The sequence below is a fragment of the Lepidochelys kempii genome, chromosome 7 (assembly GCF_965140285.1).
Source record: "Lepidochelys kempii isolate rLepKem1 chromosome 7, rLepKem1.hap1, whole genome shotgun sequence".
Taxonomy (NCBI): Eukaryota; Metazoa; Chordata; order Testudines; family Cheloniidae; genus Lepidochelys; species Lepidochelys kempii.
This window is the reverse complement of record NC_136386.1, coordinates 85,442,123-85,465,182: the sequence shown is the minus strand read 5'-3', so window position 1 is coordinate 85,465,182 and position 23,060 is coordinate 85,442,123. Positions and strand designations below refer to the sequence as shown.

Sequence of the window (23,060 nt, the reverse complement as noted above, 5' to 3'; positions counted from 1 at the left end):
AGCATCTAACCTGATCACTTAGAAGGCTATTCAATGAAAAAACAACTTTTTTCTCCCTCTGAAAGGCTTGTGAGGGGAGATTGGGGTGGAAGTGTCCCCCAACAATCTTTGTAAGCCTCTCAGAGGCTAGAGATTGGCAGCTGTCAAACCTGTCAAATGAATGTTTACCAAAACTTAGCAGTTGTCAGGGGAAATCAAGAGCAAGGGAAGGAGTCTTCTCTCACTGACCATCCCTACATAGCGCTTGGGGATTTTTCCCTTCCTGATTTACTGACCACCACACCTCTTGCCAGCCATGTTTCTCCCCACTTATTTTTTTTAAGTCATGCTTACTGTGTTTTCCAAGGATCTGTGCAGGACTGAACCCTGAGAAGGGGTTACTGACAGCAGCTTGTTCTCTGCATGACACAGTCACACTTCTGTGGCCTGGAGTGTGTGGCATGTATTTTCTAGTACTGGCAAACTGTCTTCTGACACTGTCCCCACTCCGATTGCAAGTTTTATACCGTTTCTGAACCGCCTTTAAGTGAAAATCTAGCTTATTTTCATTCAGAAATGTCCATTCTGGGTTGTAATCAATGCTTGTTGAGGACCAATCCCACAAACGCTGTTCCCCTGTATAATGGAACAAGTTGATCGTGATAAAGGAAATTCCTAAATGGTTGTCCAAGTACTGGGATGCGTGTGTAAAATAAATAAATAAATAATCGCTGACATTGATGAAGAGGGGATGTTGAGCACAGTTAGAGCTGCTTCTGGAAATACTGTCAACCACACTTACCTCAGCATTACAGTAAATGTTGTGCACCTTCTGAATAAAATATCAGCTTCCTATTAAAGCAGAATTGCTTTAATATTAGTGTTTTGTTTTAATCTTCTTTCTCTTCCAGTTTGAACGGCATGACCCTGTGAATGGGCGGATCACTGAGCGTCAGTTTGGTGGCATGCTGCTGGCCTATAGTGGAGTGCAGTCAAAGAAGCTCACTCTCATGCTGAAGCAACTCAGGAAACATTTTCAAGAAGGAGAGGTTAGTGATTTCAGGCAGCAAAAGAGAAATTTTAAGACTTTCTGATGCATGCATCCACAGTGCTTTGCACTGTGAAATGAAGTCTAAAATGTGAATAAACTTGTAGAATGAATCATTTCAGTGCTGATACTTCCATTGGCTTTTACCTGTCCAAAATATATATCAGTAGTTAAATAATGCTTGAGAACTGAATACATCACGGGCTGGAGTCAACAAAAAAATGGCCATTTCATATTTTGCTCTGAAATTATAGATCTAAGCTGTGGGCTGGCACAGACTGGGCTTATCATAAAATGAATATGCTCCGACTCCTGAAAAAAAGCACCTGACCCTCTAAAACCTATTCAGGCCCAAAGAGCCACATTGACTTCAGTTAATCAACAAATCACCAGAAGTAAGGCATCAAAAAATACATATGTCTAGTGATCAATATCTGGTTGTGTGTACAATGACAGACTGCTTTACACATTTTAAAATGAGTGCATTGCAATTGTGGGTGTAGAAATACTTAACATTAATTTAAAAAAACACGCTTTCTGGAGAAAGCCCCCACACGTTTAACCTGAACAAACTGAAGACTTATATCTAACAGTTGACTTGACCTTGGGTTAATTGTGCAGTATGATTGGGTAGTTTATCATTTTATTATGAATTTATGAGAAAAATGTGTTACGGGAATTAGACTCAAAATTTGTAGGGGGAAAAGGTTGCAGTCCCTGCAGAAGTTAATTCAGGGAACGAGACCTTGAAATAAAACACTTAAACCTAAAGGACATCTTTAATATGATAATGAAAGTATGGGGTGCTAAATTACAGTAGTGTTAGAATTTCATGTCTGCTTCTATAGAGATTGACAGTGCTCCTTTTTTATTAAGTAGTTTGTGAACATTGCAATTAACCAAAACAGGAACTAATGAAAGACTTCTGCTTCTGTGTTTAGTAGGCCTGACTGTTGTAGAACCACTTCCTTTTAGCAGCAGAACTGTCATCTATTTCTTAATTTCGTTAATCCATTTTGTGATGCAAAATATATTAAGAAATACTGGACCAGATTCTGACCAACCTTAAGATCCCGTTACGCTGCTCCTTAAAGCTGCTTTAAATGGATTCCACTGGTATGAAGGAATCCTCAGTTGGCATAAATCCAGCATGGCCAACCCTATCTCAGTGCCTCCTGCACCTAGCATAGGGGGTGTGTTGGAAGAACTAGGGTATTTTGAGGAGCCAAAGCACAGTGTATTCAAGCAGTTCTTTCTGGTGTAATGGCCCTTGGGTAGCATTCAGAGCCAGTGAAAACTAAAGCAGCCACTAGGTTCCTCTAACTTGTTTCAGGGGCAGCTGACAATTTACGACATTATGTTTTATATTGTTAGTGCTAACTTCTGCATCTGTCATGTTTTGGATATTATGAAAGAAGCAATCTGATTATTACGGTATGCATATCAGGGTTAATTTGTCAGTTTGCGTTCCTTGAAATTGTACATTAATCAAAGGTTAAAAAATACACATGGAAATCTCCTTCGTGAGTCAATAAATCATAATTCAAGTTGTCACAGAGCACGTCACTCGCCACCAGACTGGCACCTCCTCCTAGTCATTCTAGGGATTAGCTCAAGGCTGACGCTCCCATCTGTAATCTGTACACCATCACTCCTTCTCCGCAGTCCAGTAGTAACCCCTCTCACAGCATCCGAAACTGCAGTGTCCTCTTTGTGGCACGGCCCTATCTGTGTTCCCTCCCCCTTTCGAGGGAGTTTAGCTCCTAGTCCAGCCACCTCCCCGGGGCGACTGCAGTTAATTATCCTGCCACTTCCCCAGCATGGGGGAGGGTGTTTCCCAGGCCTGTCCACTACTGTCACTGCATTTCTCTTGGCCACTTACCTGTGGCCACAACACCTTCCTAATCTCAGCAACCCATCCGGAGCTCCTTCTATTCTCACCAGGCTGCTTCCTGCATGGCTCTGTCCAAGGTGCTAAAGGGTTACAGCCTACTCCAGACAGTCCTCCCTCCTCAATCTCTAGGCAGCTACTGACCCTGCTCTGCCCAGAGGCTCTTTTTATGGACTTGCCAGGTCCTGACTGGCCGCTCCTCACAGACCCTCTCCTATTGGCCGCTTTTCATGCGGCCTCCCCAGGTGTATTAACCTTTTACTAGCCATGGTGGGGCAGACACCCCATCACACAAGTATTTTAGAACTGTGCTAGTAGAGGCCAGTGAGGCCTAAAATACTTTCATGTCAGCCACATGCTCCAAAGGTTTTGCAAAGGTCATACTTCCCTGATATCCCAAGAGGGGTCCTGCTCATGCCAGGTAAAAACTTCCTTTAAGACTTCACTCTTTCTCCATGGACTTTATTTGAGTTTTCACAGAAGTTGAGTTCTACAAGCATAACATGCAAAGCTTGGCATATTCAAGCACCATTGATAAAATGCAGGCTTCAGTAAAGTTGCAAGCTAAATCTGGACCCTGGTTTTAGAATTGTATAAGCACAAACCCACCCTTTTTTCTCCACATTAATGAAAACTCAGAAAATTCCCAGACACACATCTTCATTGAGATGTAGCCATGTTTGAGAATACATTTCTCTTTAAAGCACAAATAGAATGTATAGTTAAAAGTAAACACTAGAAGCTTGGGAAATTCTCCATGTAGAGTTGGGTGACATCCTCAGCCCTGTCTACAGTAGTAGTGGCAGACCTGCACTGGCGGTAGTGCAGTGGGGGAAGACTTCCTAAAATATGTTAGTGTAGATGTAGCCTTAAATGCAAACTACTGGCATCCATTTAGGGAGAACTTAAGTTGTGTGCGAGGATCTCTAGCCTCGAGGTGAACGTGGGTAGGGACATGAGGACAGAGTTCCATTTGGAGTTGGATGTTCTCGTAACACTGTTTTTAAAGGTCTGCATATTTGTAATTTTATCTGAAAGCTTTTGGTTCAGGAATAACAATTTATAGATGCATAAAGTTTGGGTGTGTGACTAGCAGAAAATACCAACTCCTAATGTCTCATTTTCCAATTTGCTGTAACGTTTTCTGTAACTAGTTTTGATGTATGGTAGCTAACAATAGCCAAGGATGCTGAGAGATTAACTGGAGGGACCTGATTTTTTTATCAGCATCCGATTGTTTCTTCACCGGATAAAGAAAAAAACTCTTAACCTGATAGAGAGGGACATGTTTATGTCCAGATTCTAGGGGTAACACTCCTGCCAGGCTGTTTTTGTGGTTATAGTTGTTAGCCAGATTTATAACCACCCTTTTTATCTCGAAGGAAGGAGGAATTCAGAATTTTAAACTTGTAAGAGAAAAGCAATAGATGATTTCCAAGTCTGGAGAAGGATGAAAAGCTGAAAGTTTTTAATTACAGCAATAGCAAATAAAGGCAAATAATAAAGAGTTTTTTGGGGAAGAGCTAAAGGATGTGGGGGTGCCAGTTTCTCTTTTCCCCTCTGGCACAGGTGAAACTCTTGGCAGCTTTGTTGACTCCAGGCAGCTGGCTATACAGTGACTAATTAAGTTAGATAGAAGGATCATCTATTACAAGCAGTTGTAGCTCCTGTACATTTCTGTCAATCCAGTCCAGTACCTTTCTTCAGAACATCCTCATACAAGACTAGTTGCTTTTTTTAATCTTCCATCTGTCCCAAGTGGGAAGAGGTTTTTGGAACACCGTGTCCTTTGGTAATATGTATGTAATACCTTCAGTACCCAAAGATATTTATCTGTTTTTATTGGATTTCTCTATTGCTTCTGACTTAACATGTGGTTTAAATCCTTACACTTTTTTAATGAAGTGTGATGGAGAGAATCACTTGCATTCCTTTTGAGCTTGCTAGCTAAATTTATACAGGAATGCACCTGCAACATTTTCTTTTGTAAATGAGTTCAGTGTTAGCATAAACGTTTTCTTGGACTTGAAATAATTTAAGCTGAACCCTAGTGTTGCATCCTGCTCTTCATTTGTAATTTACAACCTCTGTAGAAGTGGCTGGTTCCCAATTCTTTTATATTTGAGTCACAAGCTAGCAGTTGTGCTGAAAAGGTGGTGTTTTTATGCTAATCACTGATGTTCTCTTGGATTCCAGACCTTAAAAATGAGCTATCTTCTCTACAGTGATTTTTGTCACTAAACTCCCTTTCAGTCAGAGTATCTTACAATGCATTTCTTGTTTTAAATGATTAGTCCAGTAGTCTGCCCTTGTTGTTTAAACGCCTTAATAGCTCAAGTTACTGAAGACATTTTAGACCGTGTTAATACAGATTTTACAGCTTAATTTGGATTCACCAGTTGAATGTGCTCATTTCGACATTTTCATCTTCATCATAACAGTGAAAATATATTTATTTTTATAGGTACCCCATTTTTAGCATTCTGTCTCTTGCTAGGTAGAATAGAGAGGAAACTTGAATTTAGGCTGGCATGGTGATTCATCATGTGAAGAGCCAAATTCAGAGGTGATGGGTAAGGTATTGAAGTATAGAATCCGTTACTGTCAGACCTGTGCTCATTTAGGTTCACTTAGGCTGTTACACTCTTAAATTTTTGAGACTCTCCTGCTGCTGTTCTATCATTGATGCAGTTTCACTGGTGCTAGCAATAAATAATATAAGGGCTAATATAGATAGGGCTTGGGCATTTTTATCACCTCACTATGTCCTCCAACTCTGAACAAATCTAGACACAGTGGTAAAAAGACAAGTAACTACTCTGAACTAGTATTTACCTGGGTGCTAGCCCCAGTGGAGTTGCCTTAAGGCTAGAGCAATTGTGGGAGAATTTCCAAAATTCTCAATGTGAGTCATGCCTTAGACCTGACACACTCACTCTGTCAACATGTAGAGAATATCACCTGATTTAATTTACATACCAAAGAGCCAGAAGAAAGTTAAAGTATGATGAGACTACTTTCGCTTTCCTGCTCTCTGTCTCAGCATGTAATTTTCACTAATGTACACCCCCTCTGATTATATGTAAGGGAGTCTAAACGTATGTTTCCACTGCAAAGAAAAACCCATGGTGCTGAGTCTGAGCCCAGGTCAATAGACTTGGGCTTATGGGGCTCGGGCTGTGGAACTAAAAATAGCAGCGTAGGTGATCCTGCTCAGGCTGGAGCTTGGGCTCCAAGACCCTCCCCCCTTCCCAGGTTTCAGAACCCAGGTTCCAGCCCAAGACTGAATGTCTACACTGCTATTTTTAGCCCTGCAGCCTGAGTCCGCAAGCCCAAACCAATTGAACTGGGCTCTGAGACTTGGCACCAGGGTTTTTTCTTTGCTGTGTAGACATACCTTAAGTGACTTGAAGTGCTAGGGGAGTTTTACTTACACTGCTGAGACCTCTGAATTTGTCCTTAAGGCTCTATTTTTAGAGTGTCAACCATCTGATCTCCTTACTGCAAGTTTGAAGGCCATAAGGGTTATAAACTGATATGCTTGCAGCAAGTTCCTGGATCTTGATTGTACACTGGCTATGTGATCACATTATTGGGCAAGTGGTTGACAGCAGGGAGAATGGTGGTGGTTTTTGTTTCAACTTCGCTATCACCACTGACCCTTCCACACATCAAGCCTGATTCTTATATACACTAAGGCCTTTTATACTATCTGAGTGCTGTAAATGAGAATCAGGTCCATAATGGTGATCAGGAACAAATAATGGCTAGCACAGGGAAACCTACAATATCTGTAAAAAGAAAAGGAGTACTTGTGGCACCTTAGAGACTAACCAATTTATACAGACTAACACAGCTGCTACTCTGAAACCTACAATATCTGTATTAAGCCTATCCCCTTCAGATGGCATTAACTTCATGGTAAGGAGACAATGGGACTGTAATGGGGTGCACTGCAGAAAGAAAAATTTCAATTAAGGGAGGAAATAAGAATGTCGGTAGCTAGTTGACTTTTCAGTTACCGCAAGTGTAGATTTTAAATTGTATATAATCCCAAATAATGATTTAATATAATGCACTATGGCGAGTCATACATGAATTCCTATTTGGACATACTTATCATCTTTGCTGTCATTGGGGCCTTTTCCTATCAAAATTATTTCATTATTTGTCTCCTTACTTTAACCATTAAAAAAAATGTGTTCCTTCTATTGCAGGGGCTGACATTTGAGGAGGTGGAAAGCTTTTTTACTTTTCTGAAGAATATAAATGATGTGGACACAGCTTTGAGCTTTTACCACATGGCTGGAGCTTCTCTTGATAAAGGTATTAAACACTTGTGAGCTTGCTGGATTTTTTTTTTTTTTTCTGGTGGTAGAATACCATTAAAGCAGAATGTTCAGACTTGAAGCTGTTCAGCAAGGCTTTTCTGACAGATAAAAAGTGCACTAAAATCATGTTTCCCCTCCTGTCATGAGAAGATTTTTGACTTGCAGCTGTTAGTGGAAAAAGAGGGATTTGGGATTTTGTGCTTGTCCTCTGTTAGGTGTAAGGAAAAATATGCTGAAATTTACTTCCTGTTTGCATTTTTCAGGCTATTTTAACAGATCCACAGGCTCTGAACATCACTAATTGACTAAGATAACATTCAGATCTAATGTGTGTGTTCCCTTCTACTTTACTTATTTCCTACATTGTATTCTACATAATTTATGTCGTGATTGGGTGCATTCAGCAAATGGTTGCTTTCAACTTTTTATGCTTCGTTATAAAAATCTTATCAATTTGCTAAATGCTGCTTTTAGTGATCAGAAATCAAAGTTTGGGGTGAGTATCTTTTTATCCTCCAGACCTGCAACAGGGATGGACTTGCAACCTTTGGGGGGTCACTTTGATAGGACTTTTAGCCATGATGCTGGGACTTGGGATGCTGTATATTTTTGTATATTTTACAGCAGATAGGAAAATTGTTGCTGAAAGTAGGGATGTGCAGACAGTCTCATTCCAATGGGAACAGAAGAACCAAGATCACTGTAGTATCGGGTTTCAGAGTAACAGCCGTGTTAGTCTGTATTCGCAAAAAGAAAAGGAGTACTTGTGGCACCTTAGAGACTAACCAATTTATTTGAGCATAAGCTTTCGTGAGCTACAGCTCACTTCATCGGATGCATACGATGAAGTGAGCTGTAGCTCACGAAAGCTTATGCTCAAATAAATTGGTTAGTCTCTAAGGTGCCACAAGTACTCCTTTTCTTTTTACTGTAGTATCAGTAATTCTCAACCTTTTGGCATTAGTCATTTCCTGCTCTTATGGAGTCCTCAGTACAGATTTAGTCAGAGATCGTCTTGGTCTTATTGGTCTGAGGCTTAGTGAAACATGAGAAGCAGCCCCCTCTTAGGAGCCACAAGTGGAGAGAGGAAAAGAAGAAATAACGCTACCCTGGCAATTTTTGGAAACCTTAATATCTGAACCACAAAGATCATAAGCTCTACTGGGCAGGAACTCTGTATGCATTGGGCTGTGAGCTGCCATGTACTCTTACAATACTTATAATTTCTTCTCCAGCATCCAAGACAAGGAGGGAGCTATTGGTGAGCATTAGAAAGGGGCCCACAGGGTTCATCATATTGAAGGAAATAAATTTGACAGTTCAATTTCAGTTTGGGATAGATCTCTGAATTTTCATAAATATATGTAAAAATCTAGTTTCTTCTCCTGTCTTTGACCCAATGCTGACTTTTGCCTTCTACTTCTGAATCCCTCAAAGCTGAGTCAGAGATTTAAAATAACTTCAGTGCAGATTCTCTTTAAAAAAGCAAAAAAGCATTTGAAGTCCAGCTAGAACATACTTTTACTTGTGACCAAGTATAAGGTCCAGTCCTTCTTGTGTAAACTATCTATAAGAGGGGGCACACAGTGGTATAGTTCCTAATCAAATAATGTCTACCTTATATCCCACTATCATCACATGGAAAACACCTTCCAGAAGGAACCAGCAATAGTAGATGAATAATACAGTATTTAGCGGAGAACCATTATAACAATATAATTTATTAAACATGCATAACCATCCCCTTCTTTTTTCACCTTCTTCCAATGCTTAACTAATCCACCAAATTATCTGAACATTTACACTGTAAAACTGAAGTTCTTTGTTTCTGTATTGCCCATAAATAACATAATTTTTTTAATCTGTTACAGTTGCATACTTGTTTTGAGTCAGATTTTTTTTTTCAGATTAGTAATTTTTGTAAAACTCATTGGTAAAACTGGGAACATAACACATCACAAACAAATTTAAAGTTTTCAAATCCTAATGAAAACTCCCATTCTGTATATAAAAGCAATATATTATTTAATTAGCTAAAAGGTGAAACTTCTTTACCAGTAAATTATAACTTTGAGCCATTACTGCCCTTGGAGCATTAAAGTGTGAAGGGGGGCTTTATACTGGAAGATTTTAAAAGACTATTACATGCTCTAATTCAACTTGTATCTCTGCTCTTAGATGCTCTTGTTAACTGAGATCAGCCTTAGTTTATAGCTGAGATCATGTACTTTAGGTATTTTAAGTCAAATGGGACCCAACAGGTGGAAACATCTTCTTTGAATTAAAAAAATAAAGAGAATGAGCATAGTGAAAGATCTTTTAACTGGAACATTGTGTGTAAAATAGCAGTGTACAGTTATTGAAATACAGACTAACTTCAGGTAAAACTTTTAGTTACCCACCAACCTACTCTGATCTGATAATGGTCCAGAGAAATCCTATGTTTTGACAGTGCCCCATCTAGGACTCTGCTTAGGGTAAACCACAAACATTTATGTCCTGGAATTAATATTTGTGGAGTGTCTAGATTAGCACATATTTCAGCCAACTCAAGTTAACTGACAATTAACATGACTTGCAATGGAGTCACAAACTGTAGTATAGCTGTATACTGTCGGTATAGCTCGATAGAGGTTAGAAACCAATTAGAGAGTTAATTCTGCAACATTCCTCCTGGAAATCCCCTGGTTGGAAAGTAGCATGCCCCATAGTGGCCTGGTCTACACTTAAAAGTTTTGCTGGCATATCTATGTTGGTTAGGAGTGAGAAAGAATCACACCTTTAACAGACACGGCTATGCTGGCAAAAGCTCCAGTGTAGACAGTTATATTGACAAAAAAATTCCTTTTGCCAGTATGGCTAATATCATTCTGAGAACTGGTATAAGCTATACAGGCCAAAGAACTGTTTGTTTCTGCTGCACCGTGATACAGCAAACTGGAAATTCTGCCACAGGTTCAGGTAGATTAAAATCTGGAGGACTGTGGTAGATTAAATATGAACATGAATAAAGCAATCGTTGCAATCATTGCAGTGTTGTTTATGTTGGTATTAACCTACAAATGTTTACGCTGCCCCCAAATATTTTGAGTAGCAGAGGTTTTTATATTAATAGTTAATGTAGACCTTCGAGGAAAGCTGGACATTTTGGCAGCTGGATAGCGCATTGTTGAAGTTTGATCCAGACAGATATGTAGAGAGGTTGGAGCGGGGGAAGTGGGGAGGGTGTTGGCACTCAGAAGTTGGATGAGGCTTCGGCAATGAAAAGGGAATTCATCTTTCTTTCTTTGCACTCAGGATTGCAGGTGGCCTGAAATTTGAGAGAGTTAGTAGTGGATAGTGTGTTAATGAGATATTTACGTTCAAATGATCTGCACATTACATGGTTCCTAGCATATAAATGTGTTCTCCTAGTCAGAGCGTCAAGTCCACAGAGAGTAAATGATACATTTGTTCCACCTTTTCTATAGATGAATTCTCATAAAGTTCCTTATATCTCTATTAATATACCACAAAAAAGTCACTCACATGACTGCCAAAAGAATGGGATTATTTTTACTATTAAAATTAAAATGTTAAAGGTGACCATAATCCTTATATGCTAAATAAATTGTTCCTAATCTACTGCAGCAGACTGACCCATTTTTATGATTCTAAATGTCTTATAAACTGAAAGGGGAAAAAATTAGTAGCATAAAATAGATACAGTGGGTTCCTGCTTCACTGACGTTTTTCACCCTTAATTTAAGATAGACCCTGGTTTTAAAAAGAATGGTAGGATACGTACTTTAATGAACCATGGAATAATGCATGACTTTATTCATTCAAGCTTGTATTTTCTAGAAATAACTGTTATGCTACCAGAAATTCAATGGCAACAAATTCTTAAATCGCAAATAAAGAAAAATCTTATGCAGAAATTGTACCTAACAAATGAGCTCAGGAGTGGAGCAGGGTGTGGGTTGCCGGCCCGCTTTGCGGGGGTCAGGGTCTGGAGCAGCTGTCAGGGTCCAGCACGTGTGGCTGAGGTTGGGGCTGCAGGCTGGTCCCATATGGCGGGGTCCAGGACAGCCACCCAGACCTGCAAGCTCCAGGGTCTGGGTCCGGGGCAACCACCCAGCCCCGCAAGCTCTGTGGTCTGGGGCATCTGCTTGGCCCTGCGAGGTCCGGGGCAGCCGTGCGGCAGGGGTCCAGGGCAGCCAGCCAGCCCCGCGGGGTCCGGGGTCCAGGTCTGCATGGTCTGCCAGCCTCCCTGCACAGCAGGGGTCAGGGCTGCCGCTTCTCTGCCACCCAGCCCCTGCGACCCAGGTATGGTAACACAATGTGTAATCAGTTGAGAACCACTATTATAGAGGCTCTGAGCCCCACCTCCCCTTCTTGCCCTCCTTATGTAAATTGGAATCTGAGTGCCTTGTCCCTTTCATCAGGTCTGAGCCCATCTTCCTACCACCCCACCCTTGTGAGCCAGGATATGGAGAACAAACCCCTGCCTCTGTGGGCAGGGAGCTTAGAACTGGCATCCTGAGAACATGCACCAAGAACACACTGCTGACACTGGGCTGAGCTGAGAATAGTTATACTTGATGCATATCAGAAACTCTTCAGCACTGGGGAGGCAGGATGGAAACACCCACTGGGATGAATGGAACAATTCACACATCTCAGTGCTATTGTTTCAGGCTATATTCATCTCCATTGTATATTTTCTTTCTGCTCAGAACTTCTCATTGAAAGGAATGGGATACTTCATACCGCTCTGAGTCTGCTGTGCTGCTGACGTTTGAGCATAGGCCACATGCAGGTAGCACCTGTCTATTACACTGAAAAGACAAAGTACGAGTATGTGTGTCATAAGTGTTCTGCGGCATTGCTCAAAAAAGGCAGAGTTAAAAGTTGTGTGGGCATTTACCTTAACTCTGTATTTCCTGTTTTTTTGACTTCTGCTGAACTCATCATTCTGGAATGGCACGAGCGGTCACTGGGCAATTTTAACTCTGTATTAACTAAGTTTTTTGCCTTTTAATATAAGAAAGCATAAATCATCTAAGCAAAACTATAGGATTAGGAAGACAGGATGTGTCAGATTCGTAATGGAATATGGCATATGAATAGTGATAAAATGTTGTTACCATCTGATTACTGGCCTCAGTCCCAGTTGATCAGTGTTAGTCTCACAGTTGCCACTAATAGGTACCTTTGTCTTGAGGAAGATGGTACCATGAAGGGGTTTTGTGCCACATTTTCAGAATGCTGGCAGGAGATACCTGGAGCTTGTCAGTCTGGCTTCTCTAAATGTAGAATTATAGACACAATTTATCAAGCATTGACAGAATATTTTAAGTAGTCTGCCGCAGGTATTATTGCAAAATTGGACATAATGCAGGATACTATGGCTTCCCTAGACAGGAAGGTGTAAGGTTTTGGATTAAAGCTTCAGGAAACCAAGCAACACTAGGGATCTTGAGATATGAATTGATGGGAGCAAGACTCCATTGTCATAGAAGATATTACTCTGTAAAGTTTTTAAAACTCTAAACAATGACCTTGAGAATTAACAAGGATTAACAACTCATGGAAGGTTTAAACTATTATTCAGTTTAGAAACAATTCTACATATGTCATAATTTCTGTACTTCCTTAAATATTCAGTTAATTGTGTGTCTGTAAAACACATTGGTATATAAGCTTTAGATGTGTTATGCAGCGGGCTTCTTATCAGTATTTGGTTTTCACACAAAAAATATATATATATATATATATTAATTTGGAATTGTATTGTTATATGTTCATAAATAATTGGGCCATAAATTTCAAACTTGGGTGCCCAGATTTAGACACCTAAATACAAACTTAAGAACCTGAAAAAACACCTGATTTTGTGAGCTGCTGAGCACATACAGCTCCTGTTGACTTCAATAAGATGTGTGAGTACTCAGCACCTCTGAGAATTAAGCCACTTTCATTTAGGTGCCTGAATATGGATGTAGGTGTCTAACTTCAGTACAAAAGTTTGAAACCATTGGGCTTGATGTAGTGTTTATGAACAGGTGCTGAGTATTAGGTTCAGAAACGATAGATTTGGGAACATTAAAGAAAAAAAAAGTTGATGATTTCATGAAGCATCAGCACCAAACATGATGCTGTTGCTAAGTGAGGGTTCTTGAGGGGTGTTCACATCAAGTTCTGAAATATTTGCCTAATGATTGAAAAGGCACTTTAACTTCCTCTGAGATGTGTGGTAGCATATCTTATAGATGGAAAGCAACTTCTGCATGATACTGGTGGAACAGGCTGCTCTTAGTGTGAGAATTGCAGTTCTGAAGCTGGCCTATAAGTGCAACTGTTTTTCAAGATTTAATAAAATAACTGCATCAGAGCTACAGCCCTGCCTAGTTTCAGCCTTAAAAGGCATTTATTACTGCTAAAGCAAGCCTATGGTTGATAAACTCGAGTTTTTCAATGCAGTATCCTGGCATACAGAGGTGCACTGTGGAGGCTATATATACATTTTCCTTTTCTCATGGATGCTATGGATAAAACATTAGACTGACAATTCTCAAGAACTGAAATAAATGGTCTCTGTTCATTCTAACGCTTAGGCGACTTCCTCCTTACTGTTGAAAACGAAACATTCACATTAAGGATTTGTTCAGTGCTATTTTGAATGTCTATTTTTGGGAACCATATTGCTTTTTAAACATTAATGGAGAGTATCATGATTTGTGACCAGAGGTATGTAGAGCAATTTTTGGGAGAGGTTTTTTTATACTTTTAACTAGCCTCCATTAAAAACTGTGTATTGTTTATTTAGGTAGGATCTTGAACAGTTAGTATGTGACATATTGATGAGCTGCTATGTGTGTGTATTAATGAAACATCTTCTTTTGTCATTATGGCTAAGAGAAGTTGAGCTACCGTACTGAAGGTAGCTTTTTATAGATCATACTTTTTTAAAATGTAAGAACCTGGGTTCAGTTCGGAGTCTTTTTTTTCTCATTCTCACTAGGCCAATGGAGGTGGGTAGGGCTGCCATGGCATTGTACCAGTGTTCCTTTAGATGAGAAGGAGTGCCTTGAAGTGATTTGAAGTGACCTAGCTAATGACCTTGGGACACTGGTTGACTTCAGAAGGGCGAACTCTTGCAGCACTCCTCAGAATGAAAGTTGCCATGATACGGAGCTTTAGAGGGAAGGTCAGCTTGGGAAAGTGTGTGTGTGTTTGCGCGCGCTATGTGATATAAAAATCTGTAGAAATAACTTCCCAGGATAAAATGTTATATTTTGATGAAATGCTTAATTAAACTCCAGAGAGTAAAGAAACTGCTGTATTTGCATTGTAGTTTCTTCTTATATATCTTAGCATCAGATTAGAATCCAGCAAGCTCCCATGACTTGTGAAGAGATCCATTTGCATGCACTCAAATGCTCAGACTTACCTAATGATTAAATATTAATCATTAAGTAAGTCTGAGAATTTGAGTGAAAACCTCAGCACCTGTGCCACACACTATTTGATTTCAATATGCCTTGTGAATATCTTAAACAAGCTGATAAATTATTGTTATGAGAAAAACCAGTTTTGAGAATATATTTTGGGATCTAGTTCTAATACTAAGTTAGAACACATTTGAAATGGCTTAAGACGAGCTGAATTTTTGTCTGGAAAGACTGATGCAGGAATTTGGAAATGTTTGTTTTATGAGGAAGCTTCCTCCAGAAAGAACCTGCTTTCATTTCTTACATCTTAAAGTCTGAGTCTTGAAGGTTGATTTCAACTTTTATTCACAAACCATCAAGAATATGTGGTGATTTAGAGTGTGTGCACCAAAAGGGAAAGTAAAGCTGCTCTAGCATTCATTATTGCCAGTCAGGAAAATAAAATTGCCAAAACTTATAAATAGAAGAGAGGGAAAGAAAATAGGCAAAAATATCTTATTGAAGAAAGCCTAGAAGAGCACAAAGATCTCTTGCTGACTAGAGGTAAAAACATTTGCACAGCAATGCATCAATCAATATTTGGAGCAAATGGAGGTAATGCTTGTGGTGTTGGATTAATATGATAGGATGCAATAATTGACTGTGGTAAGGGCAAATTAAAGCTATAAAAACCATGACCATGTGAAGCAAATAAACCCATGTACAGTATCATTGAAAATAAGTCAAATAACATACAGTATTATTTAAGGAGAGAGAGAGAGAGAATGAAAATTTTTCAGAACAAACCTGGCGAATAATTACAGAAATTATATTCTGGTAACTGTTTTTTACACTGTAGAAAATAATTTTGTCAGTAAGATGAACATTAACTTGAAAAAAATGTGATGTGGTAATGGCTACAGGGACTTGGGTAACAATGTACTGACTTCCCTTCTGTAATGGGAGGTCTGATGATAACAGCTCCTGGCCTTCCTGCCCAGGTTTAATTTGGGTCAATTCTTTTCTTCTGAAATGTTATTTCCATGGAACTCAGTGGGAGCTCAACATTTATGATAAGCAGGCTGCTTATTTATATGCCTGACTATGGAATTTGGAGCCCAACTTTACGGACCTTTTTTTCAGAATGCTGACGTCGTATATTATGCACCAGTATTACTTCACTGTACCATCATTTTGCCACTATTGCATGTAAAAGTTATCCTGAATTACGACGCTGCTTGGGACTTGTGGTGGTTAACATTGTGACATGCCATAATGTCTCAAAGGTATAAATGTTTTTTAAAATAATAATGTCGGGCCCTTAAGTGGCCAGGAAAACTCTTGTCCTTATATCCCTGATAACCTGATTTTTAAAGTTTTGCAAGAGCAAAAATATTTCACTTGAGACAGTACCTTATTGTACAGTAAATTAGCAAACAGTCCCTCAGATCATATCGCATGCACGTGCCACACTTACTTAGAAATTTGGAATGCTATAGAGCAGTCCATGACCAAAAGAATATTAGATTTTTCCTCAATAAGCTGTTTAAAATACTATAATTCATACAACAAAAAACAAAAACCATTCTGTATCCACTGCCTCTTCAGTGTTGTTATATTCCTGAAGGCTTTGGCTATCACTGAGTGAATACTCAGTTGTCTTGTCCCAGCTTAATTTACCCTGATGGCAACACTTTCAGGTTCTATCAGGATTGTTGCCATTGGCTGGCTGGTCTACAAAGTAATGCCTGTATTAATGGATCATAGCTAATTTGTATGGCTTGAGTATTTATTCGAATCATGAAATATTCAGAAAGATGGACTTCCAGTGATCACAGAAATACTGATAGATTGCGTATCTAAAGCATACCTCCCTAGTGAATTAATCTGCTGAACTCCATCAGCAGTCCCAAAGTAATGTAGTAGTGTTGACATTTAAGTTATTGTCTAGGAAGCTTCAGAGATAACGCACCCTTTAGAAGAATGAGCTAGTTCACCTCTCTCCGAGCTATTAATTTTGTCTGTCTGCAGAGACTGCACTGTATCCTGTCAAATTCAGAAGATTTTCTTTATAACCACAAAGGACAGGAAACGTCTTTAAATTAGGCAAAAACTGATGGCGCCATCATAATATTGAAAAATATAAAACTAAAAGACCAAAATAATACTCCTTAAACATACTGACCGCACAATCACTCTTTGCAGGCAAGAAGACTGAGGAAAGAGGCAGGCCTTCCTTGTATGGGCTGAAGGTCAGCAAACTCAGGCTTGTGTAGTATCCAAATTTTGCATATTTGCCCCCTTAAACATACCTTAGAGTCAAACTGTCACTATCAAAAAAACAGATGTTAAACAGCAGGTAGCCCTCTATCAGTGAAACCCTTAAATCTTCACTAGCCAAGCCACTCTTGGCTGTATCTGAAAGCCCCTAAATCCAAAGTATCTACACTCTCCATGCAGTCTTGTCAGAAAATAGAGCTTAAATCTAGTCTATTTGACCTCCCCTACCTTATTTATGCAGTTCCTTGTTAGAGCACAGCTCTTATACCTACTTCATTCAGTCCACATGTGCAGCCTCTTATTAGCCTTGACTTTCACCAAGCAGTATCTGGGGTCAGGCGTGCACGCCAGGTGCTACTGTGGACCCTAAACATAGAGTTTCTGAATTCCCTCTGCATAAGTGTGCAAATAGAGTATGAAAAACTATTGCAGTATATCAGAAATATTGCTAATAGGAATAGCTAACTTTGGTCAGACATATTTAGAGAACTCTTTAAATTTAAAAGACCTAGACAGAGTTTAAATACTTGGAAATACATATTCCTGAAGAACTTGACTTAAATTATATACTGCTATTACAGCAAACGTAGGTCTCATTTGATTTCAGAAATTAAAGATCTTGCATAAAGATTAAATTATAGCAATTAAAATATATATCCTTCCCAAAGTAACTTTTTAAAATGTGTACACTGACAGTTTTATAGAAGACTTGCATAAAACTGAAATGCAAATTATCTGGGAAGTAAGTTCACAAAAACTATTTTTTAAGTCTTCCATACATTAATGAACTATATCTCATAACAACTTTATATGACAAGTAAGCATTGCAAAGGGCTAAAATCTGAGATACAAAGATAAGTGACTGTTCCAAGGTCACATCATTTAAATATTAGAGACAGGCATATAACTCTCATCTCCTGACTCCCTGTATTGTGTTTTAATCATTACAGAATAATGCTGTTAAAGTGAATTACGATTCAGAGCCACAGTAATACTTGTTCATTGGATCTGAATTCCCATACCTTAACCACTTGATTTTTCGGAATATTGTATAAATACTCAGGGAACAGCAAAAGCGAAGAGGCGTAGACAAATTATTGCCAAATACATAATCAATATCTTGGCATTTGTAGTTGCTGCTATTTCCAAATTGATTGCATAAGACTTTAGGACAGCTCAACCAAAGCAATTATCATCATGTCGTCCAAGTTATGTGTTCTGAATGGTTACGAGGCAGTGTCATTGGTTTACAGTGTTAAAAGAAGACATGATTTCCCTGTCTGTTGATCTAAGGAGGTTTTGCTGTCGTCACCCTGTTGGCCGTAGAAATGCTGAACACAATAATCCAACTTACTGGCACCCAGAGGCTGCAGGCAGGATCGGAGCCCTACAGTGCCTAGACACTGTACAAACATATGAAGATCCAGTCCATGATCTGAAAAGCTTACAGATGCCTCTGTTTTTTGTGTATATATTACTCCTGAGGGCTTTCTGTGCCAAAAAATTAAAAAATCTGGGCACAATATTTTAAAATTCTGCAAGTTTTATTTGTCAATAAATAAATGCAGAGGATCCAGCATGGCAGCAGGGAGAACAGGCCACTGGGTTCATGAAGGTGTGAGATCACCCAGCAGCTCCTTACCACTCCCAGGACACGGACTCAGCAGACACGGCCTGGGCCTGCCCCAGAAACACCTTGGGGCCCTGCCCCTCTGCGCCAGGCGCACCAGGTGTGGGGCAGGCAGGCTCAACTAGGCAGAATCCAAGTGTGGAGGGGCATCCAGGTGTGGGGTGAGAGGATTCTGTGTGGAACAATCTGGCTGCAGGCAGCTCAGTGGGGGGTCTAAGTGTGAGGAGATCTGTATGCACGCAGGCTCATTGTGGGGGTTCCAGGTGCAGGGGCAATTGGACTCTGCGGTGGCTTCCAGGTGAAGGTGGTTGGGGCTCAGTGGAGGGGTCTGGGTGTGGGGGTTTCAGTGGCAGGGGGTCTGGGTGCTGAGGGAGTGGGGCTTGGTGGAGTGGGGGGGTCTGGGTGCAGTTAGTTGGGGTTCTGGATGTGGGGACTCAGGGTGGTGCAGGGTGTGGGACATCAGGGTCGGGGTTTGAGTGGAGGGAGCTCTGTGGGTGGTGGTCTGGATGCAGGGATGGGGGTCCGGAGGCAGGGGGGCTCCAGATACAGGGGTTGAGGTTTAGTGGGGTGGGGTTTGGGTATGGAGGACATGGGGGGGGTTCTGGATGTACATGGTGAGGCTTGGCAGGGGTGTCTGGGTATGGGAGGTCCAAATGCACAGGGGTTGGGTGGATGGGAGAGAAGCTCCCTGCACAGTGACCCCTCCCTGCACAGTTGAGGAGTGATGTAGGCAGGGGAGGATGCTTCCTGCAGCTGGGGGAGGTTTCTGGGGGTGGGTCTGACACAGCCCCAGACACTTGTTTCAGGGGAAGAGGAAGTTCTGTTCTCTTCTGCTTCCAGCCCAGTTGGGACTAGTATCTGATCCTGGCTCAGGGTAGAAGCCACTGGCTGGAGTGTCCCCAGCCCAGCGGTGATTTACCTCTCTGCCAGCTGCTCCAGGTGCATGAAATGATGTACCTGCACTGCTAGGGAGTGGTGTATGACTGCTCTTGCAGCTTCCCTTTGCTTCCCTGTCTGAAAGTCATTTTTCTGCGGGAAAGCAAAGAAATCTGCGGGGGACATGAATTCTGGGCACACTCATATACACACAATATTTATAATATATCTCCTTCATAGTACATTAACGTGTGTGTTGAGAGACAGTGAAGTTATTTTAAAAGCCATGATGTTTTGAGAGAAGAGCGTGCAGGAAAACTGAGAGAAAGTCTGTAATTGTCATTTTGTGTATATTGTGACCACGTTCCTCCTCTGCCTTGGTAGGTCTTGCGCTTATTGGCAGATTTGCTTGCCTCGGAGATTCACAGCAGCCCTCAGTTTGGCCGTTCTCATGAACCCACAGTCCAGATCAACTTCTCCTGTGTCTGACCAGGAGATGGGAGGTTTGGGGGAAACCGGCCCGCCCTCTACTCCGGGTTCTAACCCAGGGCCCTGTGGAATGCAACTGTTGAGAGTGCCTCCTGGAACAGCTGTGCGACAGCTACAACTCCCTGGGCTACTTCCCCATGGCCTCCTCCCAACACCTTTATCCTCACCATAGGATCTTTCTCCTGATGTCTGATAATGCTTGTACTTCTCAGTCTTTCAGTAGTACACCTTCTCACTCTCAGCTTCTTGCACCTCTTGCTCCCAGCTTCTCGCATATGCACCACAAACAGAACTGAGCTCCCTTTTAAACCCAGATGCCCTGATTAGCCTGCCTTAATTGATTCTAGGAGCTTCTTGATTGGCTGCAGGTGTTGTAATCAACCTGTCTGTCTTAATTGTTTCCAGAAGGTTCCTGATTGTTCTGGAACCTTCCCTGTTATCTTTCCCAGGGAAAAGTTACCTACTTAACCTGGGGCTAATATATCTGCCTTCTATCCCTCTCCTGTAGCCATCTGGCCCAACCCTGTCGCAATATATTCAAGGTTTGTACTTACAACCAAATAAAAACAGCAATAGACTTTTAGTTAAGTGTTGCCTTCAAAATTTCCCCTTTGACCTTGAAGATTGCTTGGCAGATAAAAGGGATTAATTTGATCTCTGTTCTCAGCAGTCCAAAATCATAATACTGAACAGCTACAGCTGTACGATGACCACAATTTTTTCAGTTTTTTGACCACTTCTCCAGCAGTAAGACAGGTGATTCGAATCTGTCACCATTGGCATAGCTGCCTGGAAAAGGATTTTGCATAAAAAGCAATTACATAGAAATACTCTAGGGGCCACTTTCTCTCATCTCCACTTCAAAATTTCATTCTGTTGCTGCCTTTTTTTCCCCCTTTTTCTAAATAGCCTATGCAGAAGAGTGCCTGAAATGGTCCTGTCTTTATAAGGTGACTGGCTCTGTTAAGATACACCTCAAAATTAAGACAGCCTGTGCAGAAAGCAGGATTTACCATCTTTGCATGGTGCTGCCTGTAAATTTTTGCACACTCCACTTGCAATAATTAAGCATTATTAAAGCACAGTTCCAACCTTCCCATTTCCTGCTGACCTGGCTGATGTGAGCATATATGTAATAGAGTGTATTGCAAAGTGGGTCAGGGGATTTATATATTTAAATTTAAATATTTTCTCTACTGGTTATTTTATCTGTCTTCATAAATACAGCACCTTTGATGGACTTCACAAAATGTTAGTGCTTGTCTACACTATGCCAAAGTGGAGACTATAGGGGTGCACTCTGCAATATACACCCCTGTAGTCCACGTGTTGGCGTAGTATAGACAGAGGTGTTCTGCACACAGAAAATAAGTGGCATCTTTGAGGCACAGCTTTCTATATGGGCTGTAGTTGCTTGGTCTAGGATTAATTAAGCAGCTTGCCAGTGACCTGAATTACTTGGCCCAGACTCTGCAGAAGCCATCCAGAGAGGAAGGGAGCAAATGTGTGCCAGGTTGTTAACTATGAATAGAGGATCATCAACAACATTATACAGGGGCATGCTCGGACATCTGTTTTGTGTCAGCTTGGTCCAGGATTCATTAGGCTGCAGAACAATAATCGACAAAGTTATTTCAGGCTCTGCAGAGGCATTTTGAAGGACTGTCAGAATATATGGGGTATTCAGATTTTATCTGGTCTTGTTGATCTTTTGAGCTAACATGCGTTGAACTTGTCCGTGTTGAACTAGATAGGAAAGTGAAACCTGCTTATCCCCGCAGCACTGAACACTTGTAATATTTGCAGGGACCTTAGGATTAACTGTCAGTGATTATCCCTCAAAGTGTGGGGGGAAGAGGTGGAAATGAACTCAGCTGTTGTCATTTAATTATGATTCATGGATGTTAGATGCAAGTGTGAATGGATTAAATCATAAAGATGGTTATAGAGTACTTCTTGTAGGACTACAGACTGCCTTCATCAGATGCACCCATTATAGATTCATAGATATTAAGGTCAGAAGGGACCATTATGATCATCTAGTCTGACCTGCACAATGCAGGCCACAGAATCTCACCCACCCACTCCTGTGATAAACCTCTCACCTACGTCTGAGCAATTGAAGTCCTCAAATCATGGTTTAAAGACTTCAAGGAGCAGAGAATCCTCCAGCAGGTGACCCGTGCCCCATGCTACAGAGGAAGGCGAAAAACCTCCAGGGCCTCTTCCAATCTGCCCTGGAGGAAAATTCCTTCCTGACCCCAAATATGGCGATCAGCTGAACCCTGAGCATGTGGGCAAGATTCACCAGCCAGATACCCAGGAGAGAATTCTCTGTAGTAACTCAGATCCCACCCCATCTAACATCCCATCACAGGCCATTAGGCCTATTTACCATGAATAGTTAAAGATCAATTAATTGCCAAAACCATGTTATCCCATCATACCATCTCCTCCATAAACTTACCGAGTTTAATCTTAAAGCCAGATAGGTCTTTTGCCCCCACTGGAAAGCTATTCCAAAACTTCACTCCTCTGATGGTTAGAAACCTTTGTCTAATTTCAAGTCTAAACTTCCCGATGATCAGTTTATATCCATTTGTTCTTGTGTCCACATTGGTACTGAGCTTAAATAATTCCTCTCCCGCTCCGGTATTTATCCCTCTGATATATTTATAGAGAGCAATCATATCTCCCTTCAACCTTCTTTTGGTTAGGCTAAACAAGCCAAGCTCCTTGAGTCTCCTTTCATAAGACAGGTTTTCCATTCCTCAGATCATCCTAGTAGCCCTTCTCTGTACCTGTTCCAGTTTGAATTCATCCTTCTTAAACATGAGAGACCAGAACTGAACATAGTATTCCAGGTGAGGTCTCACCAGTGCCTTGTATAATGGTACTAACACCTCTTTACCTCGTCTGATGCATCCCAAGACCGCGTTAGCTTTTTTCATGGCCAGATCACATTGGCGGCTCATAGTCATCCTGTGATCAACCAGTACTCCAAGGTCCTTCTCCTCCTCCGTTACTTCTAATTGATGCGTCCCCAGCTTATAACTAAAATTCTTGTTGTTAATCCCTAAATGCATGACCTTACACTTCTCACTATTAAATTTCATCCTAT

The 23,060-nt window shown here is 40.8% G+C and overlaps 1 protein-coding gene across 7 annotated transcripts in view; it reads left to right on the top strand.

Moving 5' to 3' along the window:
• The window catches only part of MICU1 (mitochondrial calcium uptake 1), a 217,284-nt gene that overhangs the window by 163,137 nt on the left and 31,087 nt on the right, over positions 1-23,060 (top strand). For all 7 annotated transcript variants that reach the window (XM_073353626.2, XM_078853821.1, XM_078853824.1 and 4 more), the window contains 2 exons: positions 891-1,028; positions 7,136-7,244. In XM_073353626.2, coding sequence (XP_073209727.1) covers positions 891-1,028; positions 7,136-7,244 — 247 coding nt within the window. The remainder of the gene's footprint in view (positions 1-890; positions 1,029-7,135; positions 7,245-23,060) is intronic.